General features: G+C 41.7%; 1 protein-coding gene across 2 annotated transcripts in view; it reads left to right on the top strand.

Annotated features, from left to right (window-relative positions):
• The window catches only part of LRRC49 (leucine rich repeat containing 49), a 187750-nt gene that overhangs the window by 16243 nt on the left and 148665 nt on the right, over window positions 1-22842 (top strand). For both annotated transcript variants that reach the window (XM_075535511.1, XM_075535512.1), the window contains 2 exons: window positions 12126-12192; window positions 13057-13200. In XM_075535511.1, the coding sequence (XP_075391626.1) occupies window positions 12126-12192; window positions 13057-13200 (211 nt within the window). The remainder of the gene's footprint in view (window positions 1-12125; window positions 12193-13056; window positions 13201-22842) is intronic.

The following is a 22842-nucleotide window of genomic DNA, read 5'->3' as shown; positions in this document are numbered from 1 at the left end:
CTGGTGGAGCCCAGCACGGTATCATCTTTTAGCCCCCTCTGTGACCGCACACCATGCAGCTCAGGATATCCGTGCCCTTCTAGGTTTGGGCACCCCACAGAGCTTTCTGTTCAAATACTAGAGAGAGTCCCGGCACGGTCTGCTCCTGTGTGTGAAATTAACACTGTTACCAAGGAACGGGCAACCTCTCTGCCACTCTGACTCCCTACCTTGGATACTTTCTGCTTCCCTTCATGGAGATCTCCTGGCGCCTCTTGATGGCAGGTTAATGACTAGAACCTCACGGTCCTTTCTCCCGATTTCCCAGGGGCAGATAAAGAAGTCTCTTCCAGACCCTGGGGTTCCCTATTCCTTTCCCTTTGCCTCCTTTATGTTTCCCCTTACGTGTAAGGGTTTATCTCTGATACCTGGAAGCCTGAACGTGCACAGGGCTGTCCTGGTGCCCTTCTCCTGGTAGCAGTAGCCTAATGTGGCCCTCAGAGACATCCCTTGAGTCTGTTGGGAGCCTAGTCTTTTTCTAGTTCCGTTTCTGTTCAAGGGGAGAACAAATTTTATTTTAATCTTTCAGCTCACATTCTTCTTCTTTTTAATTGTTTTATTAGGGGCTCATACAACTCTTATCACCATACATACATTCATCAATTGTGTAAAGCACATTTGTACATTTACTGTCCTTATTGGTCCCAAAACATTTGCTCTCCACTTAAGCCCCTGGCATCAGATCCTCATTTTTCCTCCTCCCTCCCCACTCCCCCTCCCTCATGAACCCTTGATAATTTATATTATTATTTTGTCATATCTTGCCCTGTCAGACGTTTCCCTTCACCCACTTTTCTGTTGTCCTTCCCCCAGGGAGGAGGTCACATGTAGATCCTTGTAATAGGTTCCCCCTTTCCAACCCACCCTCCCTCGACCCTCCTGGTATCGCCACTCTCACCACTGGTCCTGAAGGGTTCATCTGCCCTATATTCTCTGTGTTTCCAGTTCCTATCTGTACCAGTGTACATCCTTTGGTCTAGCCAGACTTGCAAGGTAGAATTGGGATCATGATAGTGGTGGGGGCGGGGAGGGAGCATTTAGGAACTAGAGGAAAGTTGTATTTTTCATCATTGCTACATCGCACCCTGACTGGCTCATCTCCCTGAGACCCTTCTGTAAGGGGATATCCAGTGGCCTACAAATGGGCTTTGGGTCTCCACTCCGCACTCCCGCCCTCATTCATTATGGTAAGATTTTTTGTTCTGATGATGCCTCATATCTGATCCCTTCCACACATCATGATCACATCACGTTCTTATTAACAAAAATCCACAACTCTTTCGGACTAGACTAGGATTCTGAAATTTTATTACATCAATTCTCCATCTACCCAGAAGACTCCTAGGTCAATTGATGCTTTCAGGTGCTTCTGAATTCTTTAGAATTTGATCACTTTTACATCATTTCAGGTGGCTGGGGGATATGATGGAAAGACTCCACAGCAAAGGCAATTTGTAAGAACAAGACAGCAAGACACTGAGTGGTTGGATTTCCATGAATAAGCAGTGTGCCACTTTCCCTTCCTTTTCACTTGGGCAATGAGAATCTGAAGTGAGAGCCTCGACATGTCAAAGCTAAGAGAATGTTTGAGGTCACACTAGGTGGGAGTTATACCAGAGAAGAGTCCCCGGTGGGATTCTGTGGGAAGAGGCGTTTAAGCAGATCAGATGGTTTTTGTGATGGAAGGACCTTAATGATGCTCAGAGTCTCAGATAGAGACAGATACGGATGCTCCAGAAGAGAGAGCCTTGGGCTGAGATGATCTCTCTTGTCCTCACTTCCTACATTTCAAACCATTAAAAATATATTTCTCAGACAGATAGATAGTGGCCACAGCTGAAAGTTTTTTTTTTTATCAATTCACTGATGAGGGGGCCGACAGGATGCCAACTCAGGTTTAAAGGAGACTCAGAGAAGTCAGAGAAAAAAGTTTTTTTTAAATGCTAGAGTAATGGGTTCATGCCTTTCCAGGCAGAAAAACAATAACCCTGGGGTTATCATTCTGGACAGAATATTTCCACCTAACAAAACTTCTGAGGAGCTCTTACCAGTTTTCAACAAGTTAGTCTATAACTTCCAGGGTCTGGGCGCTAGTCAGTAGTTGTCAAACGCCTCCTAGGGCGGTGCACTGACTGACAGCGTTCTTTTGTGACGCTGAAAGAGCATGCAGTCATCTCTCTGCTTATTCCCAAGTTTGGGGTAGTTTGTTTTTAGTTCTTTTTCTTCTGTGCTTATATATCACGATCTTACAAGATTTGTTTTTATACTGTGTGCTTTTCTCTTCTATACTGTACGTTTCCCATGTTCTTTGAAAATGTCATTTTTAAGGGCTCCATAATATTCCCTGTTGTCCAGTAATTCTCAACCTTCCTCATGCCACGACCCTTTAATACAGTTCCTCATGTTGTGGTGACCCCCAACCATAAAATTATTTTTGTTGTTACTTCATAACTGTCATTTTGCTACTGTTATTAATTGGGCGACCCCTGTGAATGGGTCATTCAACCCCCAAAGGGGTTGGGACCCACAGGTTGAGAACCACTGCTCTATGGTTATACGTATTTATAAATCTCAGTCATATATGAGAATATTTTCGTATCTGTCCTATATTTACATTGCTTTCATTTTTAGCTATTGCACTGTTATTATGCACTTGGGGTCACCCTGCTGATATTTGAAATACCAGTGACATAGCTTCCAACATCACGGCAGCACGCAAGTCTTCACAGTATGACAAAATGACACACAGTGGATTGAGAGGCAGTTATATGAACAAAACAAGGGAATATTGTATGGTTCAAAATCAGGAGAGGCGTGCATCAAGATGGAATCTTCTGACTGTACTTATTCAGTCTGTATACTGAGCAAATCATCAGAGAAGCTAGATTACGTGAAGAAGGATGCGGCATTAGGATTTGATGAAGGCTTATTAACAACCTACAATATGCAGATGACACAGCCTTGCTTGCTGAAAGTGAGGAGGAGGGCCTGAAGCACTTACTGGTGAAGCTCAAGGATCGCACACTTCAGTATGGATGACAACTCAATGTCAAGAAAATCAAAATCCTCACAACTGGTTATCAATAGGTAGCATCATGATAAATGGAGAAAAAAATTGAATTTGTCAAGGATTTTGTTTTGTTTGGATCCATTGTCAATGCTCATGGAAGCAGCAGTGAAAAGATCAAATGATGCATATCATTGGGTAAATCTACTGCACAAGACCACCAAGCCATGCTATTTTCATTTGCCTAATATACATGTGAAAGCTGGATATTGAATAAAGAAGACCACAGAAGAATCAACCCATTTTCATTGTGGTGCTGGTGAAGAATATTGACAGTACCATGGACTGCCAAAAGAACAAACAGAGTTATCCTGGATGAAGTACAGCCAGACAGCTCCTGAGAAGCATGAATGGTGAGATTTCATCTCCTGGACTTTGGATATGTTGTTAAGAGAGGCCGGCCCCTGGAGATGGACATCGTGCTTGGTAAAGTGGAGGGGCAGTGACAAAGAGGACGGCCCTCAGTGGCTGCCATAATGGGTTCAAACATAAGAGCAGTTGTGAGCAGCGTTTCTTTCAGTTCCAGGAACCAACTTGAAGGTACCTAACAACAACAACAACAACTGTTAGGATGAATTTTCTCTTCATCATTAGACTGAATCTCTGATTTTGAGAAACTGCCAAACCATTGTCCACAGAGGCTTGTTTAATTCCCTTTGAATCGGCTCTAGTCGTTTCTTAGGTGAATTCACCCTCTTAAAGCTCTCAGGAGAAGGGGCTTGAGGTTGACATACAACTAGGGTGATAGTTCCTGAAATGTGGTCCCAACTGCAACAGAATCACCCAGAAACCTGTTTCACACTGAAAAATGCTTAAAAGGGCAAATTGATGTCATGTGTATTTTGTGACAATAAAAACAATTGAACAAAAGCTTACTATGCTGGCTCTGAGATCAGCCTGATGTTGGAAGGCATGGCTTTTCCTAAAGCCATAGTATTAGCATTTTGTGTTTCCTCCCTACTCTTCTCGGTGCTTCAAGAACAAAGCACAATACAGAATAAAAACGATGTGGAAAGTGTTGTCTGTTTTTCGATCTGGGTTGGCTGTTACTTTGGTTTTCGTGAAATTTGAGAAGTGTGATAGTGTGAACTGCGTGGCTCTGGGGAAGGTCATGGAAGAGTGCGCCGAGTCCAGGACGGTGCGAGGATTGAGGTGAAGCGACTGCGGATGTCCAGGAGTGGCCGAGGGCAAGAGCAGCCTCTGCCAGGTGTTGGTGTGAGAGGAGCCTGATGAGGAGGTTGAGGTCATCAGGGAGAGAGGAAGAAACACAGGCAGTCTGTGCTGATGCATGGTGGGTGTACTGTAAATATTTTTAGAAATCAAATTGGATTGGATTGCTTTGTGGTGTTGTCATTTGGGGTCTGGCAGTGGTGTAAGATGGCTGATGGGGATTCAGGAAGGTTGAGTCTGAAATATGGTTGCAGGGTGATAAGCGTAGATAAGACATTTTGAGGTGTGATAATTCTGGAAACATTTGGGAAGGTTGAGGCAGGGAGCAAAGACAGTAGAACCAGTGATAGATGGTAAGAAAGATGGATGGATGACAGGACTGCGCTTTTATCCCATTTTTCTCTTCCCTTAGTGTGGGTAGTAGTAGGGGAAAGTGGGATCTGTCTGTTGGAGGGAGAACAAGAAAAGGGACATGCTTTTGTTTTGTCTTACTTTGTTGTGTGTGAGAAAAATCCAGTTGGAAGCAGGGTGAGGGATTTAGACAGGTAAGCTAGGCATAGAACTTAAGACTGAGGCAGGCAATGAGTTTCAGGTGGTAGCTGTTAGTGTACTTAAGAGGGCCATTTAGAGATATATTCACACGTGTTTTTTTTTCCCTAATCATTTTCTTTTTTTTCTCCTCTTTCTCTTTTTTACATTTTATTAGGGGCTCATACAACTCTTATCACAATCCATACATATACATACGTCAATTCACACGTGTTTTTAAATGCAAAATTAAAGCGTCTAACAAGATAGTAAAACTAAAGTTCCAAATATATATTAAAGCATGTCATAAATGAAGTAAGTTCAGTAGAAAACATTTAGGTGATTTCTAAAATAACGCTTGTTATATAATACTGTTAAATGCCCTTGTATGTTAAACTCATCCACTCAAGTTATTTTCGCATTCATTCATTAAATATTTATTGGGTGCTGACTCAGTGGCAGACATTGTTTTGGATGCCGGGAAATGCAGAGAGAAAATGTCTTCAGTTTCTGCCCTCCTAAAAACTCAAATTTTGGCTTGGAGAGAGAGAGAGATCATAAAGAAAGAAATACATAAATAATACAGATTTCCAAGCCCCCAAACAAAAACCCTAACCCAGTGCCTTTGAATCAGTTCTGACTCATAGAGACCCAAATAAGGTTTCTAAGACTATAAATCTTTATAGGAGCACCTCAACTTTTTCACCACAGAGTGGTGCCTTAGAACTGCTGACCTTGTGGTTAGTAGCTGAATGCCTACCCTGCAGCAGCACCAGGACTCCTTAATATAAATAACCCAAACCAAATTCCCTGCCATAAAGTCGACTCTGACTCATCGTGACCCTATGGAACATGGATTCTGAGTCTGTAACTCTGCATGGGACTAGAAAGCCTGGTTTCCTCCTGAGGAGTAGCCGGGGGTTTTGAACTGCTGACCATGAAGTTGGTAGCGTAACTACTGCACTACCAAAGCTCTCATTGGTAAAGTTGAGAGTCAGTGAAAAAGTGCAAGACTCTCAACAGGATGGATTGGTGTAGCAGCTGCAGTAATGAGCTTGAACCAGGCAGTGTGAAGCTTTAAATGCAGGGAACTGCTTTGCGTTGGAACGGACACCAGGGCATCTAGCGATCAGGCTCCAGTGTAAACAGAATAAAGAAAGATAGGATAGGGAGCAGGAAAGGAAAGTTATCTTAGGGTCTTCTAGAAAGACCTATTTTGGGAAGATAATTAAGGGGAGACCAGAATAATAGGGAAGCTTGACCCTTCTGAAGATTCAGTGGGAAGAAAAAGAAGGCCAAAAAAAAGAGCAGTAAAACCCGGAGGCAGAATAAACTTGGAGATTATACTGGAGAAAAAGTCATCCGCCAGTTAGTTGAGGCGTATGAACAGCCTTCGCTCTGCGGACGATACAAGCTTGCTTGCTGCAAGTGAGGAGGACTTGAAGCATTTGCAGTCAAAGATCAAGGATTGCAGCCTTCAGTGTGGATTACACTCACTGTAAAGAAGACCGAGTCACACCTGGACCGATCGGGGACGGCATGACAGATGAAGAAAAGCTTGCCGTTGTCAGGGATTTTGCGTTGCTTGGATCCACAATCAGTGTTCACGGAAGCAGCAGACAGAGATCAAACAGCTGAATATCAAATGGTAAATCTGCGGCATAAGCTCTCACCAAAAAGTATCGAAAAGCAAGGACATTCCTTTGAGGACGAATGTGTGCCTGAACCAAGCCAAGGTATTTCAGTTGCCTTTGATGCGGATGAAATAAAAGGCAGACGGCACAAGAATCCAGGCCTTGGAATCGTAGCGCTTTCAACGAGTATTGACAAAAGAACCAATAGGCTCTCGTATTATGGACATGTCAGGAGGGACCAGTGCCTACAGAAGGACATCAGTCGTGGTAAGCCCGGGGGCAGAGACAAAGAGGAAGACCTTTGACAAGATGGGTTGACGCAGTGACTGCACGGATGGGGTCAAACAAGAACAACCACAAGGAAGGCGCAGGACAGGGCAGTGTTGAGTTCTCTGGACACAGGCTTGCTGCGACGGTGACGCCAACAGCAGCAGCTGCAGCCACAGCAATAACAAGGTAGTTGAGAGCCGTTGGAGCAAGGTAAAGCATGTAGGTCATATGCTCAGGTGGGTTAGCATAAATCTTGGAAGTCGAATTGCGCTTTTTCACTTTTCTGGAACTTCATTTGTGCTGTAGGTGGATGTTTACCTAGCAACTTAGTTTCCCTATCATTCATTCATACACAAATTGTCCTGTGATATTGGTTGCAGTGGACTAACACTTCCCCCTCCCGCCCCCATTTACGTTTGCCCAGTTTCCCGGTCCCTTCCTCCTCCTCTTTAGTTTTGAGCAGAGGTTGCCTTTATTCTCACAGTTAGTTGTTTTAGGAGCACATTCTTTTTCTTTTTATCATTTTATCGGGGGCTTGTATAATTCTTATCACCATCCATCCATCCATTGTGTTAAGCACATTTGTACATTCGTTGCCATCATCATTCTCAAAACATTTGCTTTCTGTTTGAGCCCTTGGTATCAGCTCCTCACTTTTCCCCTCCCACCCGCCTTCCCCCTCCCTCATGAACCCTTCATAATTCATAAATTATTATTTTGTCATATCTTACACTGTCCGTTGTCTCCCTTCACCCACTTTTCTGCTGTCCATCCCCCAGGGAGGGGGCTATATGTAGATTCTTGTAATCGGTTCCTCCTTTCTACCCCACCCTCCCTTCACCCTCCAGGTATCGCCACTCTCATCACTGGTCCTGAAGGGATCGTCTGTCTGGATTCCCTGTATTTCCGGTTCCTATCTGTACCAGTGTACATCCTCTGGTCCGGCTCTTACTGCTCCCTTTACAGGCCAGCCTGTTAATTAGCTGAAAAGTGGTCTTTTGGAGTGACTTCACTTTAAAGTTCAAAGGTGCGCTCAGATGATAGTCTCAGGGGTTCCTGCAGTACCTTCCAGACCAATAAGTCTGGTCCTTTTGATTTTGTTTTATTTGAATTTGGGTCTATGTTTATAACCCATTTTAACCAGGACCAACAGAATGTAGAAATTATCAAACTACTCATTTGCTGGAGATAATCTCAAAATTCAAGTAAATTTGCTGAAGATAATGTTAAAAATCAGCTGTATATTGACACGAGGCTGCCGGAAATTCAAGCTGGGTTCAGAAGAGAATGGGAACCAGGGAAGGATGTCGTTGCCGATGCCAGATGGAGCTTGGCTGAAAGCAGAGAATGCCACAAAGATGGTGACTTAGGCAAAGTCAGTTTACTGTGTGGATCACAACCACCTATAGATACCATTAGGAAGAACGGGGATTCCCCAACACCGCAGTGTGCTCATGTGGAACTGTGCATACACCAAGAGGGAGCCAGCCATTCGAGCAGAGTGAGGGGATAGCGCATGAGTGAAAACCAGGAAAAGTTTGCATCGAGGTTTTATTTTTTTCCCCTGTATGTATCCAATCTGTCTGCTGAGCAAATATTCTAAGAAGCTGGATGATACGAAGAAGACTGCAGCATCAGGGTTAGAGGAGGTCCGTAACAACTTGCCAAGTGCAGATGACACATTGCCTTGCTGCCTGAAGGGAAGAGCACTTGAAGCACCTACTGATGAAGATCAACGACTACAACCTTCAGTATGTATTACAACTGAATATAAAGACTGGACCAAAAGATCACATCACGAGAAAAGATTGAAGTCAGATTTCATTTTACTTGGGCCCACAATCAGTACTCATGGTGTCAGTAATACAACCTATTGCACCAGACAAATGTGCTACACAAATCTCTTTAAAGTGTAATGGTGTTTTGTAATTTTCTTCGTAGTAAGTCTGTTATATTGCAGTTAGATTCGGTTGGCTGACACATGGTCAACAATTTAAAACCACCTGACATTCCATTGGAAAATGAGGAGGCATAAAGATTTTCAATCCTGGAAACCCACAGGGCCAGTTCTACTCTGTCTTACTAATAGGCTCACTGGGCATCAGAACTGATTCACTGGCAGTGAGTTTTTTAGTTTTCTCTTTTGGAGACCATTGTAAATGCTATTCCTTTCTGGAGTCCCCGCTCAGTTCTCTTTGTTAAGCTAAACAAGCAAACTCATAGTCAATGAGTCAGTTTCAACTCATAGTGACCCTGTAGGACAGAGTAGATCTGTCCTTGTTGTTTCCGTGACTAGTGTCTTAGAGAAGTAGAAAGTCTCCTATTTTCCCCACGGAGCTCCTGGTGGTTTTGAACGGTTGACCTTGTGGTTAGCAGCCCAACAATGTAAAGCAATCCCATGTTTGTGTGTTGATCTTGGACCCTGCACTTATTTGAATTCTATTTTTGTTCCAGTAACTTTCTTGTGCAAACTTTGTGATTATCTCTGTATAGTATCACACCATTTGCAAATAGGGGTCGTTTTACTCCTACCATACTACTTTATATGCCTTTAATTTTCCTTTCTTGTTTTACTGATGTAGCTAACACTTCAAGTACAATAGTGGGTAACAGTGGTGATAGAGAGCATCCTTTCCTGGATCCCAGTCTTAAGGGGATAGCTTTCATTCTCTCCACTGAGGATAATGTTGGCTGATTGTTTTGTATAAATTAAACACCAAGCCCACTGCCGTTGGCGGATCCTAATTTACAGCAGCTCCATAGGCCAGAATCCATCTGCTCTCTAGGGTTTTTGAGGTGGCGATTTTTTATAAGACCAGAAAGCCTCATCTTTCCCTGGCTGAGGAACTTGTGGGTTTGAACTGCTAACTTGAGGTTAGCAGTCCAGTGTTTTCCTGATAGCACCACCTGATAGCACCTGTTGTTAGGAACTTACCTTCTAGTCCTATTTTACTGAGCGTTTTTATTTGGAAAGGGTGTTTTATAAAATACCTTTTCTGCATGGGTAGAGGTGATCATATGATTATTTTCCTTTGTTTTGTTTAGGTCATGAATTACATTGATTTGCTCATGTTAAACCATCTGTTGGTTCTGCTGTATTATCACCTATCTCATTTCAATTATTTTCATGTTCTCATTCTTTACCTTTGTTATTTTGGCTAGTGGTTGGTTGTTATTTCAAAGAACTAGCTTCTAATAATATTGATAGAATTGTTCCTTTTTTTTTTTTTTATGTCTTACACTGACTCCTGCCTTCCTTCACCCACTTTTCTGTTGTTCATTCCCCTGGGAGGGGATTATATGGAGATCATTGTGGTCGGTTCCCCCCTTCTCCCCCTACCTTCTTCCCCTTACCCTCCTGGTATTGCAACTCTCATTATTGGTCCTGAGGGGTTTATCTGTCCTTGATTCCCTGTGTTGGTGAGCTCTTATCTGTACCGGTGTACATGCACTGGTCTAGCCATACTGGGGTATGATAGTGGGGTTGAGAGGAAGTATTAAAGAACTAGAGGCAAGTTGTATGCTTCATCAGTGGTGTACTTCACCCTGACTGGCTCATCTCTTCCTTGTGACCCTTCTGCAAGGGGATGTCCAATTGTCTACAGATGGGCATTGGGTCTCTACTCCCTCCCCCTCATTCACATCGATATGATTTTTTGTTCTGGGTCTTTGATGCCTGATACCTGATCCCATCGACACCTCATGATCACACAGGCTGGTGTGCTTCTGCCATGTGGACTTTGTTGCTTCTCAGCTAGATGGGCGTTTGTTTATATTCAAGCCTTTGCTCCCTTTGCTGCTCTGTTGCATGCCCTTGGTGTTTCGCCAATGTGTGTTTGCTCTTTATCAAAAGTATTTTATTGGTGTATAATTCACATAGCGTACAATATAATGGTTTAACTATTTTTGAAAGAGTTGTGCAGTCATCACAGCAACCAATTTTATATCAATTTCTACACTCTTACCCATTGCTATTAGCTCCCCATTAACCCTCACCTTCACTAACTTTAAGGAACTACAAATCCAGTTACTGCCTCTATGGATGACCTAGTCTAGATTTCATAGACAGAAAATCACACAAAAACCCCAACAACAACAAAATAAACCACAGAAAATCCTCAATCCATTAGAAGTCAGAAGATAATAGAAATGAGAGCAAATTAAAAATGTGTCACAAGGGAAAAACAAATCATTATATGGTTAATTTTAATGTAGTTATATCTGCAGTAATGTACTTTTCAATACACTGTTTGAAAGGAAGATTATTCACATTCCTAATCCATGGTCTGAGGGAGTTCAGTGGAGGTTTAATCCACATGGGAAGTCTGCAATGGATTTGGGGTTCTTTCATCCATAGCCTTCTGTAAACTGGGTGCTCAGAATTTAAGCTCTCATAAAATTCCCTCCTCTGATCTTGGATTTTATTATTTACAATCCTTGGATCACAAAGGCTGGTGTGCTCCTTGCATGTGGACTTAGTTGACACCTCACTTAGATCTCTGCTTGTTCTAAACAAATCTTTAAGACCTCGAATGCTTTTTTTTCTGATACCCAGGTGCCACTGATTTCTTTCTCTCACTTTTCTATAGCACTCATATCTTCAGTGATCATTTCATGAGCCTAAGTATTGAGCACGGCCACATCATAAGAAGTGATGGTTCTTAGATTAAGGTTTATGATTAAGTGTGACCTCAAAGTTCATTTGTATATCTAAAGTGTGTGTGTGCGTGTGTGTGTGCCCGTCTGTCTTCCTGGTCTACTTTAGAGGCAGCATAATTAGTTTGTTCTGAGGTAATCTAAATGACCTCTATGAGGCAATTGGTAATTCTAATAGTAGTATGGTTAATCTAGCCAATGTTATAGATTTTAAAGTAACATTGAAAGAAAAAAATACATACATATACAAATAAAGTCTTTTGGACTAAAATACATGTGACGTTCACTTGTATAGATTAAAAATCTAAGTAACTGAACACTGTTTAAGAAAGCAACAAGGGTTAGACACAAAGCAAAATTTCAATCACACTCATTTATGAAGGCAAAACTATTTCTGCATTACTAAGACAGTCACAGAAAGCAAAGAAAGTATGAAAAAAAGCAAGTATATGGTAGTCTTAAGTTGACAATTATTGGGAAATCTCAAAACCAAGAGATATGAACGGAAGTCCATTGACTTCCAAATCCATGACTGGAAAAGCAGGTCTCTGCTTCTTCTCTAGGGCACTTCAGCTTTAAGCTCATTGGGATATTTTCCACACAAGGGGACTACATCTTGAACACTTCAGTGAAGACATGGGAGGTGTATTCGTTTAAAAGGTTGATGAGCATCATGTAAAGTGAGGTACACCTTAGCCTCTTTTGATTTACAGGTAAAGTCATGTTTCTAATCTGCTTATTCTGCTCATTCCAATTTTCAGAATTAGAAAAATATCAAATCTGGAGAATCTAAAAAGCTTAGATGTCTTGGATCTCCATGGGAATCAGGTATTGTAGCCCCTTTATTATTTTCATTAAAACAAAAAAGCAAAGAAAGAAAACAACCCCTTACTCACTACCAACCCACTGCCATTAAGTCAATTCAAAGTTAACGCTACAAGGCAGAATAGAACTGATGGGACCCTACAGAACAGAGCAGAATGATCCTAGGGCTGATGAGGCCATACATCTTTCCAAGATCATGCAGCCTCATCTTTCTTCCGCAGGGCAACTAGTAGGTTTGAACTGCTGATCTTATGGTTAGCAGCCCCAACACAATCCACACTACATGCCTTTTTAAATAAGAAAAACATATGAGACAAAATTGCTATAACTATGAGAATTATAAAATTTAGTTATCATTTACTGCAGAGGAATTACTAAAATTTCTATATGAAACTGTAATACCTTAGAAGTTTCAGTGAATTGGTAGAATAACTCTTAAATAACTCAACATAAATATGATCCTCAAAACTTTTATAATGTTAAATTTCCTGGACTATTTGAAAAACTGCTTAGAAGAACAGGTTAGGTTTTTGACTCATCATTTCTACTTGGCAGGTACTGGGTATATTTTTGTAGCTCTGGTGGGCGTAGCATGGCGCTGGGTACTTAGATGAGCCCAAATGAGAGAATCCCGGAATATTTTACAGAATTTACCTCATTTACCATGGTCACATTAAAAAATTACCAAAAAGCTCCTGCAGTTAATTTTCATAAGTTAGATAATATCATATGGTCTACACCCTAAAATGTGGGGAATAGGTTTTTAAAATGGCCAATGAACTGTAAACATATTGTTTTCAGGGTTTTTTATAACATGCATAGCTGAGATTTATGCCCGCTAAGCGCTCCTTCCTCATTTTCTGACAGATCACCCACATCGAGAATGTCAGTCATTTGTGTGATTTGAGAGTTCTGAACCTTGCCAGGAACCTTTTAGGGCATGTTGATAATCTGAATGGACTGGAGTCATTAACTGAGCTTAACCTGCGACACAATCAAATCACTTTTGTGGTGAGTATTGAAATGGAATTAATATGTACTTTCTGGTTTTGATTGTAAGGAAATGAAACAAATGCTCTGGCTTTTGTTCATATTTAGCTTTATGAAAAATAAGCATGCAAGATATAGTTGCACCGTCGGATTCATGTATTGACATCATTCTTTTCAGTGTTTTGAATTTACCACTTGTCCTTGAAAATAAAAAGCACTTCAAGCCCTATGGGACAGAGTAGAATTGCTCCAGTATGATTTCCCAAAGCTGGAAATCTTTATGAAGCTAGATTGCCTCGTCTTGCTCTCACAGATTGGCTGGTGGGCTTTAGTCACCAACCTACCAACCTTTTGTGCAGCAGCCCAATGCTTAACCTGCTGCATCACCACGGTCCTTCAAACCAATACAAAGGACCTTAGTATTTCTCAAATCAGAATAGTATCAAACCAAACACATTATAGCTGTGCTTTCAATTCAGAGAATGCTAAAAGCTGAGGAAGTGTTACACCAAAATGGAAAAGGCACAGGGGAGATTGAGGGTTGTGACCCAAAACCAGCCCACCCCACCGCCATTGAGTCAGTGCCAATTCATAGTCACCACCAGGGCAGAGCGGAACTGCTCCTGGGTCTCTGGGACTTTACAGGAGCAGAAAGCAGAAAGTTTCCTCTTCCTTCTGCAAACTTACGAGTGGCTTTGAACTGCTAAACTCGTGGCTAGCAGCCCGGTATATAACAAACCACGCCACGGGTTCTTGAGTGTAAGGGAGGCACACGTAAGTATCAGCTCTTTCGCAGTGTTTAAGAGCCGGCTTGATACAGAGTACGCATTTTATAAAGCATGAGAGCCTGGCCTTAGCTCTTCCTTTCTTAAACGATGTAGCTTTGGGTGAATCACTTTAGCTCTCTGCCTGCAGTTCTTTCTAAGATAAGGTTTTCGCCTTTCTGACTATGAAGGTATAAGTGTGATACCTTTTGATCTTGAGTTGATGCCACTCATAGAGACCTCATTCAGGGTTTCCATGATCCTACATCGTTATAGCAGCAGACAGTCTCGTCTTTCTCTTAGGGACCAGTTGGTGAATTTGAACTGCTGGATAAACATCCTAACCTCTAAAGAGTGTTCTAATTATACTTCTTACAAGACAGATTTGTTTGTTTTTTGGGCAGTACATGATACTTACAGAATTCTTTGTCAGCAACATAAGTAAAAAGGCAAAATGCACGGATTCTTCTTCAGTCTTCCTTATTCAATGTCCAATTTCATATGCATCTGAGGCCATTGAAAACAGCATAGCTTGGGTCAGGCACATCTTAGTCCTCGAAGTAACCTCCCTCCTTTGCAGTACATTAAAGAGATCTTGTGCAGCAGATTTACCCCTGCAACTTGTCCTTTGTCTTTTGACTCCTGCTTCCATGAGCATTGATGTGGATCCAAGAAAGATGAAACCTTTGACAATTTGAATCATTTATCTACTTATGATGATATTATTTACTAGTCTAGTTGTGAGCATTTTGTCTTCTTTACACTGAGTTGTACCATATGGAAAGCTCTAGTTAGTGCTGGCTCTTCGTCAGCAAGTGCTTCAAGTCCTCCTCCCTTTCAGCAAGCAAGGTTATGTCATCTGCATTTTTCAGGTTGTTAATAAACCTTCCTCCAATCCTAATACTGTGTTCTTCACATAATCCAGTTTCTCAGATTATGTACTCAGCGTATAACTTGAAATGTGCGGTGAGAGGATACAACCCTGATACATACCTTTTCTGATTTTAAATCATGCAATATTCTCTTGTTATGTTTTCACAACTGCTTCTAGATCCATGTACAATGTCCACACGAGCACAGTGAATATCCTGGAATTCCCATTCTTCTTAAGGTTATCCATAGTTTTTTAGAAATCATAGTTGAATGCCTTCTGAATAGTCAATAAAACACAAGTAAACATCTTTCTCATATTCTTTCTGGATCAAGATGTTGTTGTTGTTGCTGCTAGGTGCCATCAAGTAAGCCGTGATCCATAGCAACCCTATTCCCAACAGAAGGAAACTGCATAGTCCTGTGCCGTCCTCACAATTGTTCTGTGGCCGAGCCCATTGATGCAGCCACTGTGTCAGTCCGTCTCATAGAAGGCCTTCCTCTTCTTCACCACCCCTCTGCTTTACAAACATGACGTCCTTCCGCAGGAACAGGTCTCTCCAGACAATATGTCCAAAGTACGTAAGACAAAGGCTTGCCATTCTTGCCTCTAAGGAGCACTCTAGCCTCACTTCCAATAGAGATCTGTCTGTCTAGAAAGCCATGGTATTTTCAATGTTCTTCTCCAGCACCGTGATTCAAATGCATCTATTCTTCTGTGTTTTTCCTTAAATGTCCAACTTTCACATGCATATGATGAATAGCATGAGAAACCAGTGTATGAGTCACGGTAGAGAATACCATGGCTTGGGTGAGGTGTACCTTAGTTCACAAGGAAACATCCTTGCTCGTCAATACTCTAAGGAGGTCATGTGCAGAAGATTTACCTCCTGCAATATGTCTACTGCTTCCATGAGCATGGATCCCAGTAAGACAAAATCCTTGACAACTTCAACCTTTTCTCCATTGATCATGATGCTACCTAGTGGTCCACTTGTGAGGATTTGGGTCTTCTTTATACTGTGTTCTAATCCATACTGAAGGCTAGAATCCTTATCTTCATCAACATATGCTTCAAGGTCTCCTCCCTTTCAGCAAGAAAGGTTGTGTCATCTGCTTACGGCAGGATGTTAATAAGCCTTCCTCCAAATCTGATGTTGCAATCTTCTTCCTATAAACCAGCTTCTGATGATTTCTCAGCATACAGATCAAACAGATATGGCGAGAGGATACAGCCCTGACTTAACAGCATTCCTGATATTAAACTGAGCCGTATTCCCTTGTTCTGTTTGCACAACTGATAAAGATGCTAGCGAACTAGAACGTGAGTGGAAAGAGAAGGATTGGCATCATGGTGGCAAGCCTGTAGAAACACGTCTGGAACTCTGAAGACACACTTGGTTAAATGTACGGTTTTGCCCATCAATACTTGCTACACAGGAATTGTGTACTTGTGCATATATGAGGAGCGTTAGACATACAACTCTCTGGGCTGTATGTTACAGTACATGCTATGAGACTGCCAGTGAGATAGACAGAAGAGACCCCAGGAAGATGGCACCCAGATAGACTCCTCTGCCTAGACTCTCCCTGCCCAAGACAGAGACCACCAGGTATGGAAGCGAATTCTGGGAAATCAGACACGTGACTTGAAGTCTTGGCACTCCAAGAATATTTTGAATTTCCCTCCATGCTCTTTCACCAGAGGAGAATGCGGCGGAGCTTGGCACAGTGGCAAGCAATTGCAGTCCCCTCTAGTAAGACCAGCCACCCACCAGTGTGAGGGAATCTTCCTCTTCAGACTTCCTTCACCATTAGATCCCCCATGTCACCTAAAGCCCTCAGCTCCCATCCATCTCTGACCTCAGAGCCCTACACAGAGGCTGGAGCTCGGCAGGCTGAGCAGAACCTCCACAGTTTCAAGCTATTATGCGACCCACCACTCCTCCTTGCAGGAGTTTGGCGCTCATGGCCACCAGAGAGACTCCCAGCTAACCGGACCAGGGACCCACCCTGGCAATCCAGAAGCAAAACTTGAACTCTCTGGGTTTTCCAGAGTATTTTTGATCTTTTCCTTTTGTTAAAAGAAGAAAAAAACCAAAGCACACGAAATTCTTTCTCTACTAGAGAACCCCAAACTTGGTATTCCAGTATGGCTCAGTGACTCCTCCTACCCCAGGTCCACCACTTGCCAATGCTTGGACTTACTTCCTCCGTACAACCTTGACTGGATTAGAAGTCCCCTTCACCCTGGTCCTCTACCCCTATAGCCTAGTTCCACTCTGGGACACTGGCATGCAGAGCAGATAGTACAGCACGATGCAAAATCCCAATAGTGCTCCACAGTATACCTAGGACAGTCCTCCTTGAGAACAGGGAAGTGGCGTGCTGCCAAAGCAATGGCCCTTTGCTATAAACACAGTAACCTAGATTCCCTACACTTACCTTAATTATATACTGGTCAATAAGTGACTCCAGTAGATTACTTAATATACTCCCCACCTACCGCAACCCCGCTCCTCGCTCCTCAATGACACTTTAACGTAATCTAACAAGTACCAGCACTCCTCTTAAAATTTCCTCTTCCAATTTATCAAAAATCATTACATTTAACCAGAGAATTCCTCTGATTAATACCATCACTTAAATCCTATTCTCATGTCCCTATTTCCTATTTGTGCTAACCACCCAACTCTTATCAGTCCTTCATCTCTACAAAACACAATTTCCAACTCCTATCTGATCTTCCTCCTCTAACCAAAGAACCAACAACAGCATCACCACCCCAACACAGCACCCTGTGCACCATCTGCAGGTGGACCACTCTGCCCACAAACAACAGTCAACAGCAGATGCCACACAAAGTCAAGAGAAACAAAAGTCAGCGACTAAAGATTACCCAAACCCAATGGAATACACCGAAAAGAATACTTTGAACTGCCAGAAAGAGAATACAGGCGAATGATGTTTGGGGCCATAGAATATATCTGAGAATCAATCTGGAAAACAGTGGAAAAGTTAAGATACTAAAAACCTCACTTCCTGAGGGGGAGTGTGGAGTAGGGACCCAAAGCTCATCTCTAGGCAACTGGACATCCCCTACAGAAGGGTTGTGGAGAGGAGATGAGCCAGTCAGGGTACAGTGTAGCAACGATGAAACATACAACTTTCCTCTAGTTCTTTAATGCTTCCTCCCCCCCACTATCATGCTCCCAGTTCTATCTTACAAATCTAGCTAGACCAGAGGATGTACACTGGCCCATATAGGAATTTGAAATGGAATCCAAGACATATGAACCCTTCAGAATCAGTGGTGAGAGTGGTGATATCGGGAGGATGGAGAGAAGGTAGGGTAGAAAGGGGGAACTGATTACAAGAATCTATATATAACCCCCTCCCTGGGGAATGGACAACAGAAAAGTAGGTGAAGGGAGATGTCAGACTGTGTAAGAAATGACAAAATAATAATAATTTATAAATTACCAAGGGTTCATGAGGGAGGGGGAAGAGTGAAGGGAAAATTAGGAGCTGATACCAAGGGCTCAAGTAGAAAGCAAATGTTTTGAGAATGATGAGGGCAATAAATGTACAAATGTGCTTGCCACAATGTATGTATGGATTGTGATAAGAGTTGGACGAGTCCCCAATAAAATGATTTCAAAACAAAACAAAAAATCTCACTCCCCAAATAAACTCAGAAACAAAGCAATGAGTTAGTAGAAATAAAAAATTAAAAAAAAACTTGGTACAAAAACTGAGCAATAGAATGGAAGAAAAGGAATTTGAATCAGCGAACTCGAAGACAATGGTGGTAGTTACATAATCTGTTGTCAATTTGAGGGGATTAACAGTGAAGAGGTGGAGTCTAGCATATCAGTCAAGGTTGATTCCTTCTTTGAGATAAATAGCTTTCTGCAAGACATATCTGACGAGAAGCCACATGAAGCTACCCTGATATAGCCAGAGCCCAGAGAACTGGAGGAGCCACATGGAGACCCTTGTCAGCACTGAGATGCTTACAATGTCACTGGATCCACAAGACTTTCCATCCACTGGCCTGTGATCTTGCTTTCAGTGTCATTGCATGTGTTTCCTGAGTCTGAAGAGGACTTAATAGATTGGTATTGGACATATAAGCTAATATCGGACTTAAGGGCTTGATCTGGACTCAGCTGGGATATTTTCTCAATATTCATTTGGTCTTGTATATAAAGCTCTTTGCTGTACCCATATGAGTGTCTATGAATTTGTTTCTCTAGTCAACCTGGACTAACACAACAACCATGCAGACTTCAGTAATCTAGAAAAACAAACAAAAAGAGCAAAATAATCTGATGAACGCCTGAGGATGATGTGGGACACCATGAAGATAAACAATACACATCTCATGGGGAGACCAGACCATGAAGAAATAAGTATACAGATAATATAGTAAGGAATTCATAGATTTCCTGTGTCACAAAGGAGGAGATGAAAACCAACCAAGAAGCAGAGAGAATAGAAAAATAGATTAACCACCCCCCCCAAAAAACAACAACAACCACAACACTATATATAGGCGTATAATAATCAAATTGTCCAACTTCAAATAAAAGGAGAATCCTGGGAGCAGCTAGAGAGAAAAAAAACAGTCACAACAGTAAACAGTTAATAAGCTCAGACCTCTGCAGAGACCATGCATGAAAGAACATGGAGCAACATATACTGAAATTTGAAAGATAAAAATTGCCAACCAAGAATCCTATATCCAGCAAAGCTATAAGTCAAATATGAAGGAGAAAAAAGTTTTCTCAAACAAGGACATTTTTAGAGAATTTGTAAAAACAAAACCAACATCACACAAAAATATTATCCAGATCTTTATGGTCAGAAAATCAACAACTACAGCATTCAACCATGGGACCACCACAGGGTCAACGCACCGAACACAGTACCCAGACAACACAGATCTAGAGGAGAAATGAAGACATGAATAAATTCCCCCATGGCCCCCCAGCGGAAGAAAAATACTGACCACAAATAGCATGATATGACAGCAACTAACCTACATTTACAGTAAATAACACGGAATGTCAGCAGACAAAATGCAGAATCAAAAGACATAGAGTAGTAGATTGGATTAGGAACTAAGATCCATCAATCTGCTGCCTTCCAGAGACATATCTCAAACCGCAGGCAAAAATCGCCTGCGAGTCAAATGATAGTGAAAAAATTCCAAGCTAATGGCAATTAAAAAAAAGAAAAAAGCAGGAGTGGCAATGTTAATCTCTGACAAAATAGACTTCTAAGTATGCGATATAATGAGAAACAAGAATGGGCAATACATACTGCTCAAAAGATCAATACAACAAAAATAAGTAACCATAATAAACATATATGTGCCTAATGTAACACGTTTCAAATACATCAGTCAGATTCTCAAAGTGATGAAAAGAAAAATCACCAAATTGACAATAATCATAGAAGACTTCAGTACTCCATCTCAATGAAAGATGGATGGATCAACAGGAAAGAAACTCAGTAAAGAAACTGAAGAGCTAAACAGCACAATCGAACAACTTGACCTCTTAGATATTTAGAGTTCTCCAACAACAGCAAAAAAAATACATATTCTTCTCTAATAGACCACATGCTAGGCCATAAAACAAGCCTTAACAAATTCAAGCACTGTGTTAGTCTGGGTAAACTAGGGAAACAAATCCATATCCCTTAAGTTCAACATTAGCCCATATGTTCAACACCAATCTACAAAGTCCTCCTCGATCTCACAAAACATGCAATGACATTGACTGCAGGAAGAAAGCCGAATCAATGAGTGTCTAAGCATCTCAGCGCTGGCAGGGTTCTCCATGTGGCTGCTCCAGCACCCAGGACTGCATCAGGGTAGGTCTATGTGGCTTCTTCTCAGGGATGTCTCACAAGAAGTGAGCCTTGCCAGCTGAAGCAGGGAACTGGCTAAGACAACTGCACCCTAGTCTGACCATCAGAGAGCAAGAAACCCGAGAACTAGAAAGGTGAGGCTCTTTGAGCCATTTTTCTTTCTGCCCTTCAATTAACCCCACATGTGTTTATCAGCCAGGTTGACACAATAAACCTTAACTATCTCAAGCACATAAAAAACATTCAAGTCATTTCCTCAGATTATAGTGCCATAAAACTGTAAATCGATATTACAAAGAATTAAAAAAAAAGACAACACTTGGAGACTCAACAAAGCACTACTCAAAAAGACTGGGATTTTTTTTTCCCAAACAAGAGATGAAATTAAGAAGTTCCTAGAAACAAGCGAAAATGATAACACAGCATACCAGAACCTATGGGACATAACCTATGGGACCTATGGGACATATCAGAGGTCAGTTTATAGCAGTTAATGCACATTAAAAAAAAATCATGTTCAACACTTTAACATGAATCCTCCAACAATTAGAACAAGTCAACAGCATAAACCCTCCAACCACAAAAGAAAAATAATTAAAATTGTAGAAATAAATGAGCTTGAAAACAAAATCTGTGGGAAAAAAATCAACAAAATTGACAAACTGCTAGCAAACTTGACAAAGGAAAAGAAGGAACAGATGACAATATCTAGGATTAGAGATGCTGATCTGGACTCGCCTCAGGGGGGTTAGGTGGTATCTCGTGGTTGTTTTGATTTGCATTTCTCTTATGGCTAATGACCTGGAACACTTTCTCATGTGTTTGTTGGCCATATGGGTCTCCTCCCTAGTGAAAGTTCTTTTCAATTCTTTGCCCACTTCCTTAGGGGGTTAACTGTTTTCCTCTTTTTGCAGGTCATGATGGTGTTGTAGACTTTAGTAATGAGCCCTTTGTCCAATGTGTCATTACTAAAAATCCTGTCCCAGTCTGTGGGTTGTCTTGTCACCCTCTTGGTGAAGTCTTTCGGGATGCACAGGTGCTTTATTCTTATTAATTCCCATTTGTTGATTTCCAGTTCACCTGTGGGTATACCCTTCCCTATTGCAGTGAGCCTATGTGCTCCCTGGGCCAGTACTCTGAGGTTAGTCCCAATTCCCTCCTTGATGGTCCTGATGGTTTGGGGTTTAACTTCTAGGTCTGTGATCTACCTTGAGTTTTTCTTGTTTGATCTTTCTACATGTGGATATCCATTTTTTCCAACACCACTTGTTAGAAAGGGCATCCGCTTCCCACTTGATGGTTTTGGGACCCTTGTTGAAAATCAGTTGTCTATATGCTGATGGTTTTATTCATGGGCTTTCTATTCTTTTCCACTGGTCTGAGTGTCTGTTGTTGTGCCAGTACCATGCTGTTTTGACCACTGTAGCTGTGAAATAGGCATTAAAATCGGGTAAGGCGAGTCCTCCAACTGTGTCCTTCTTGAAGAGTTCTCTGCGAATCCTGGGTTTCTTCCCTCTCCATATGAAATTGGTGCTCAGTTTTTCTGATTCTTTGAAGAAGGTTGAAGGTATTTGAATTGTTATAGCATTGAACTTGTAAAGTGCTTTAGGTTGGATTGTCATCTTTACTATGTTAAGCCTTCCAATCCACGAGCAGGGGATGTTCCATTTGTGGAGATCACTTTTGGTTTCCTGTAATAGTCTTATAGTTTTCCTTGTATAGGTCTTTAGTATTTTTTGTTAAATACATTCCTATGTATTTTAGTTTGTTCTTAGCTACTGTGAATGGTACTTCCTTCTTAATCCCCTCTTCCATGGTCCTTTCCGATGTATAAAGAAAACCTACCAACTTCTGTTTATTGATCTTGTATCCTGCCACTCTTCCATATTCCTCTTATCGCTGTAAGTACTCCAGCTGTGGAGCTTTTGGGGTTTTCAATGTACAGGATCATGTCGTCTGCAAATACCAATAGTTTCACCTCCTCCTCTCCCACTTGGATCCCTTTGATGTTTTTTTCGCTGTCTTATGTTGTTAGCCAGCACCTCCAAAATGATATTGAATAGAGGTGGGGACAAGGGGCATCCTTATCTTGTACCCTTTTTCAGTGGGATTGTTTTTGTCTTTTCTCCATTGACTATGATGTTGGCCA

Source organism: Tenrec ecaudatus, chromosome 17 (genome assembly GCF_050624435.1).
Source record: "Tenrec ecaudatus isolate mTenEca1 chromosome 17, mTenEca1.hap1, whole genome shotgun sequence".
NCBI classification, from domain to species: domain Eukaryota; kingdom Metazoa; phylum Chordata; class Mammalia; order Afrosoricida; family Tenrecidae; genus Tenrec; species Tenrec ecaudatus.
This window is presented reverse-complemented; position numbering and strand designations above follow the sequence as displayed.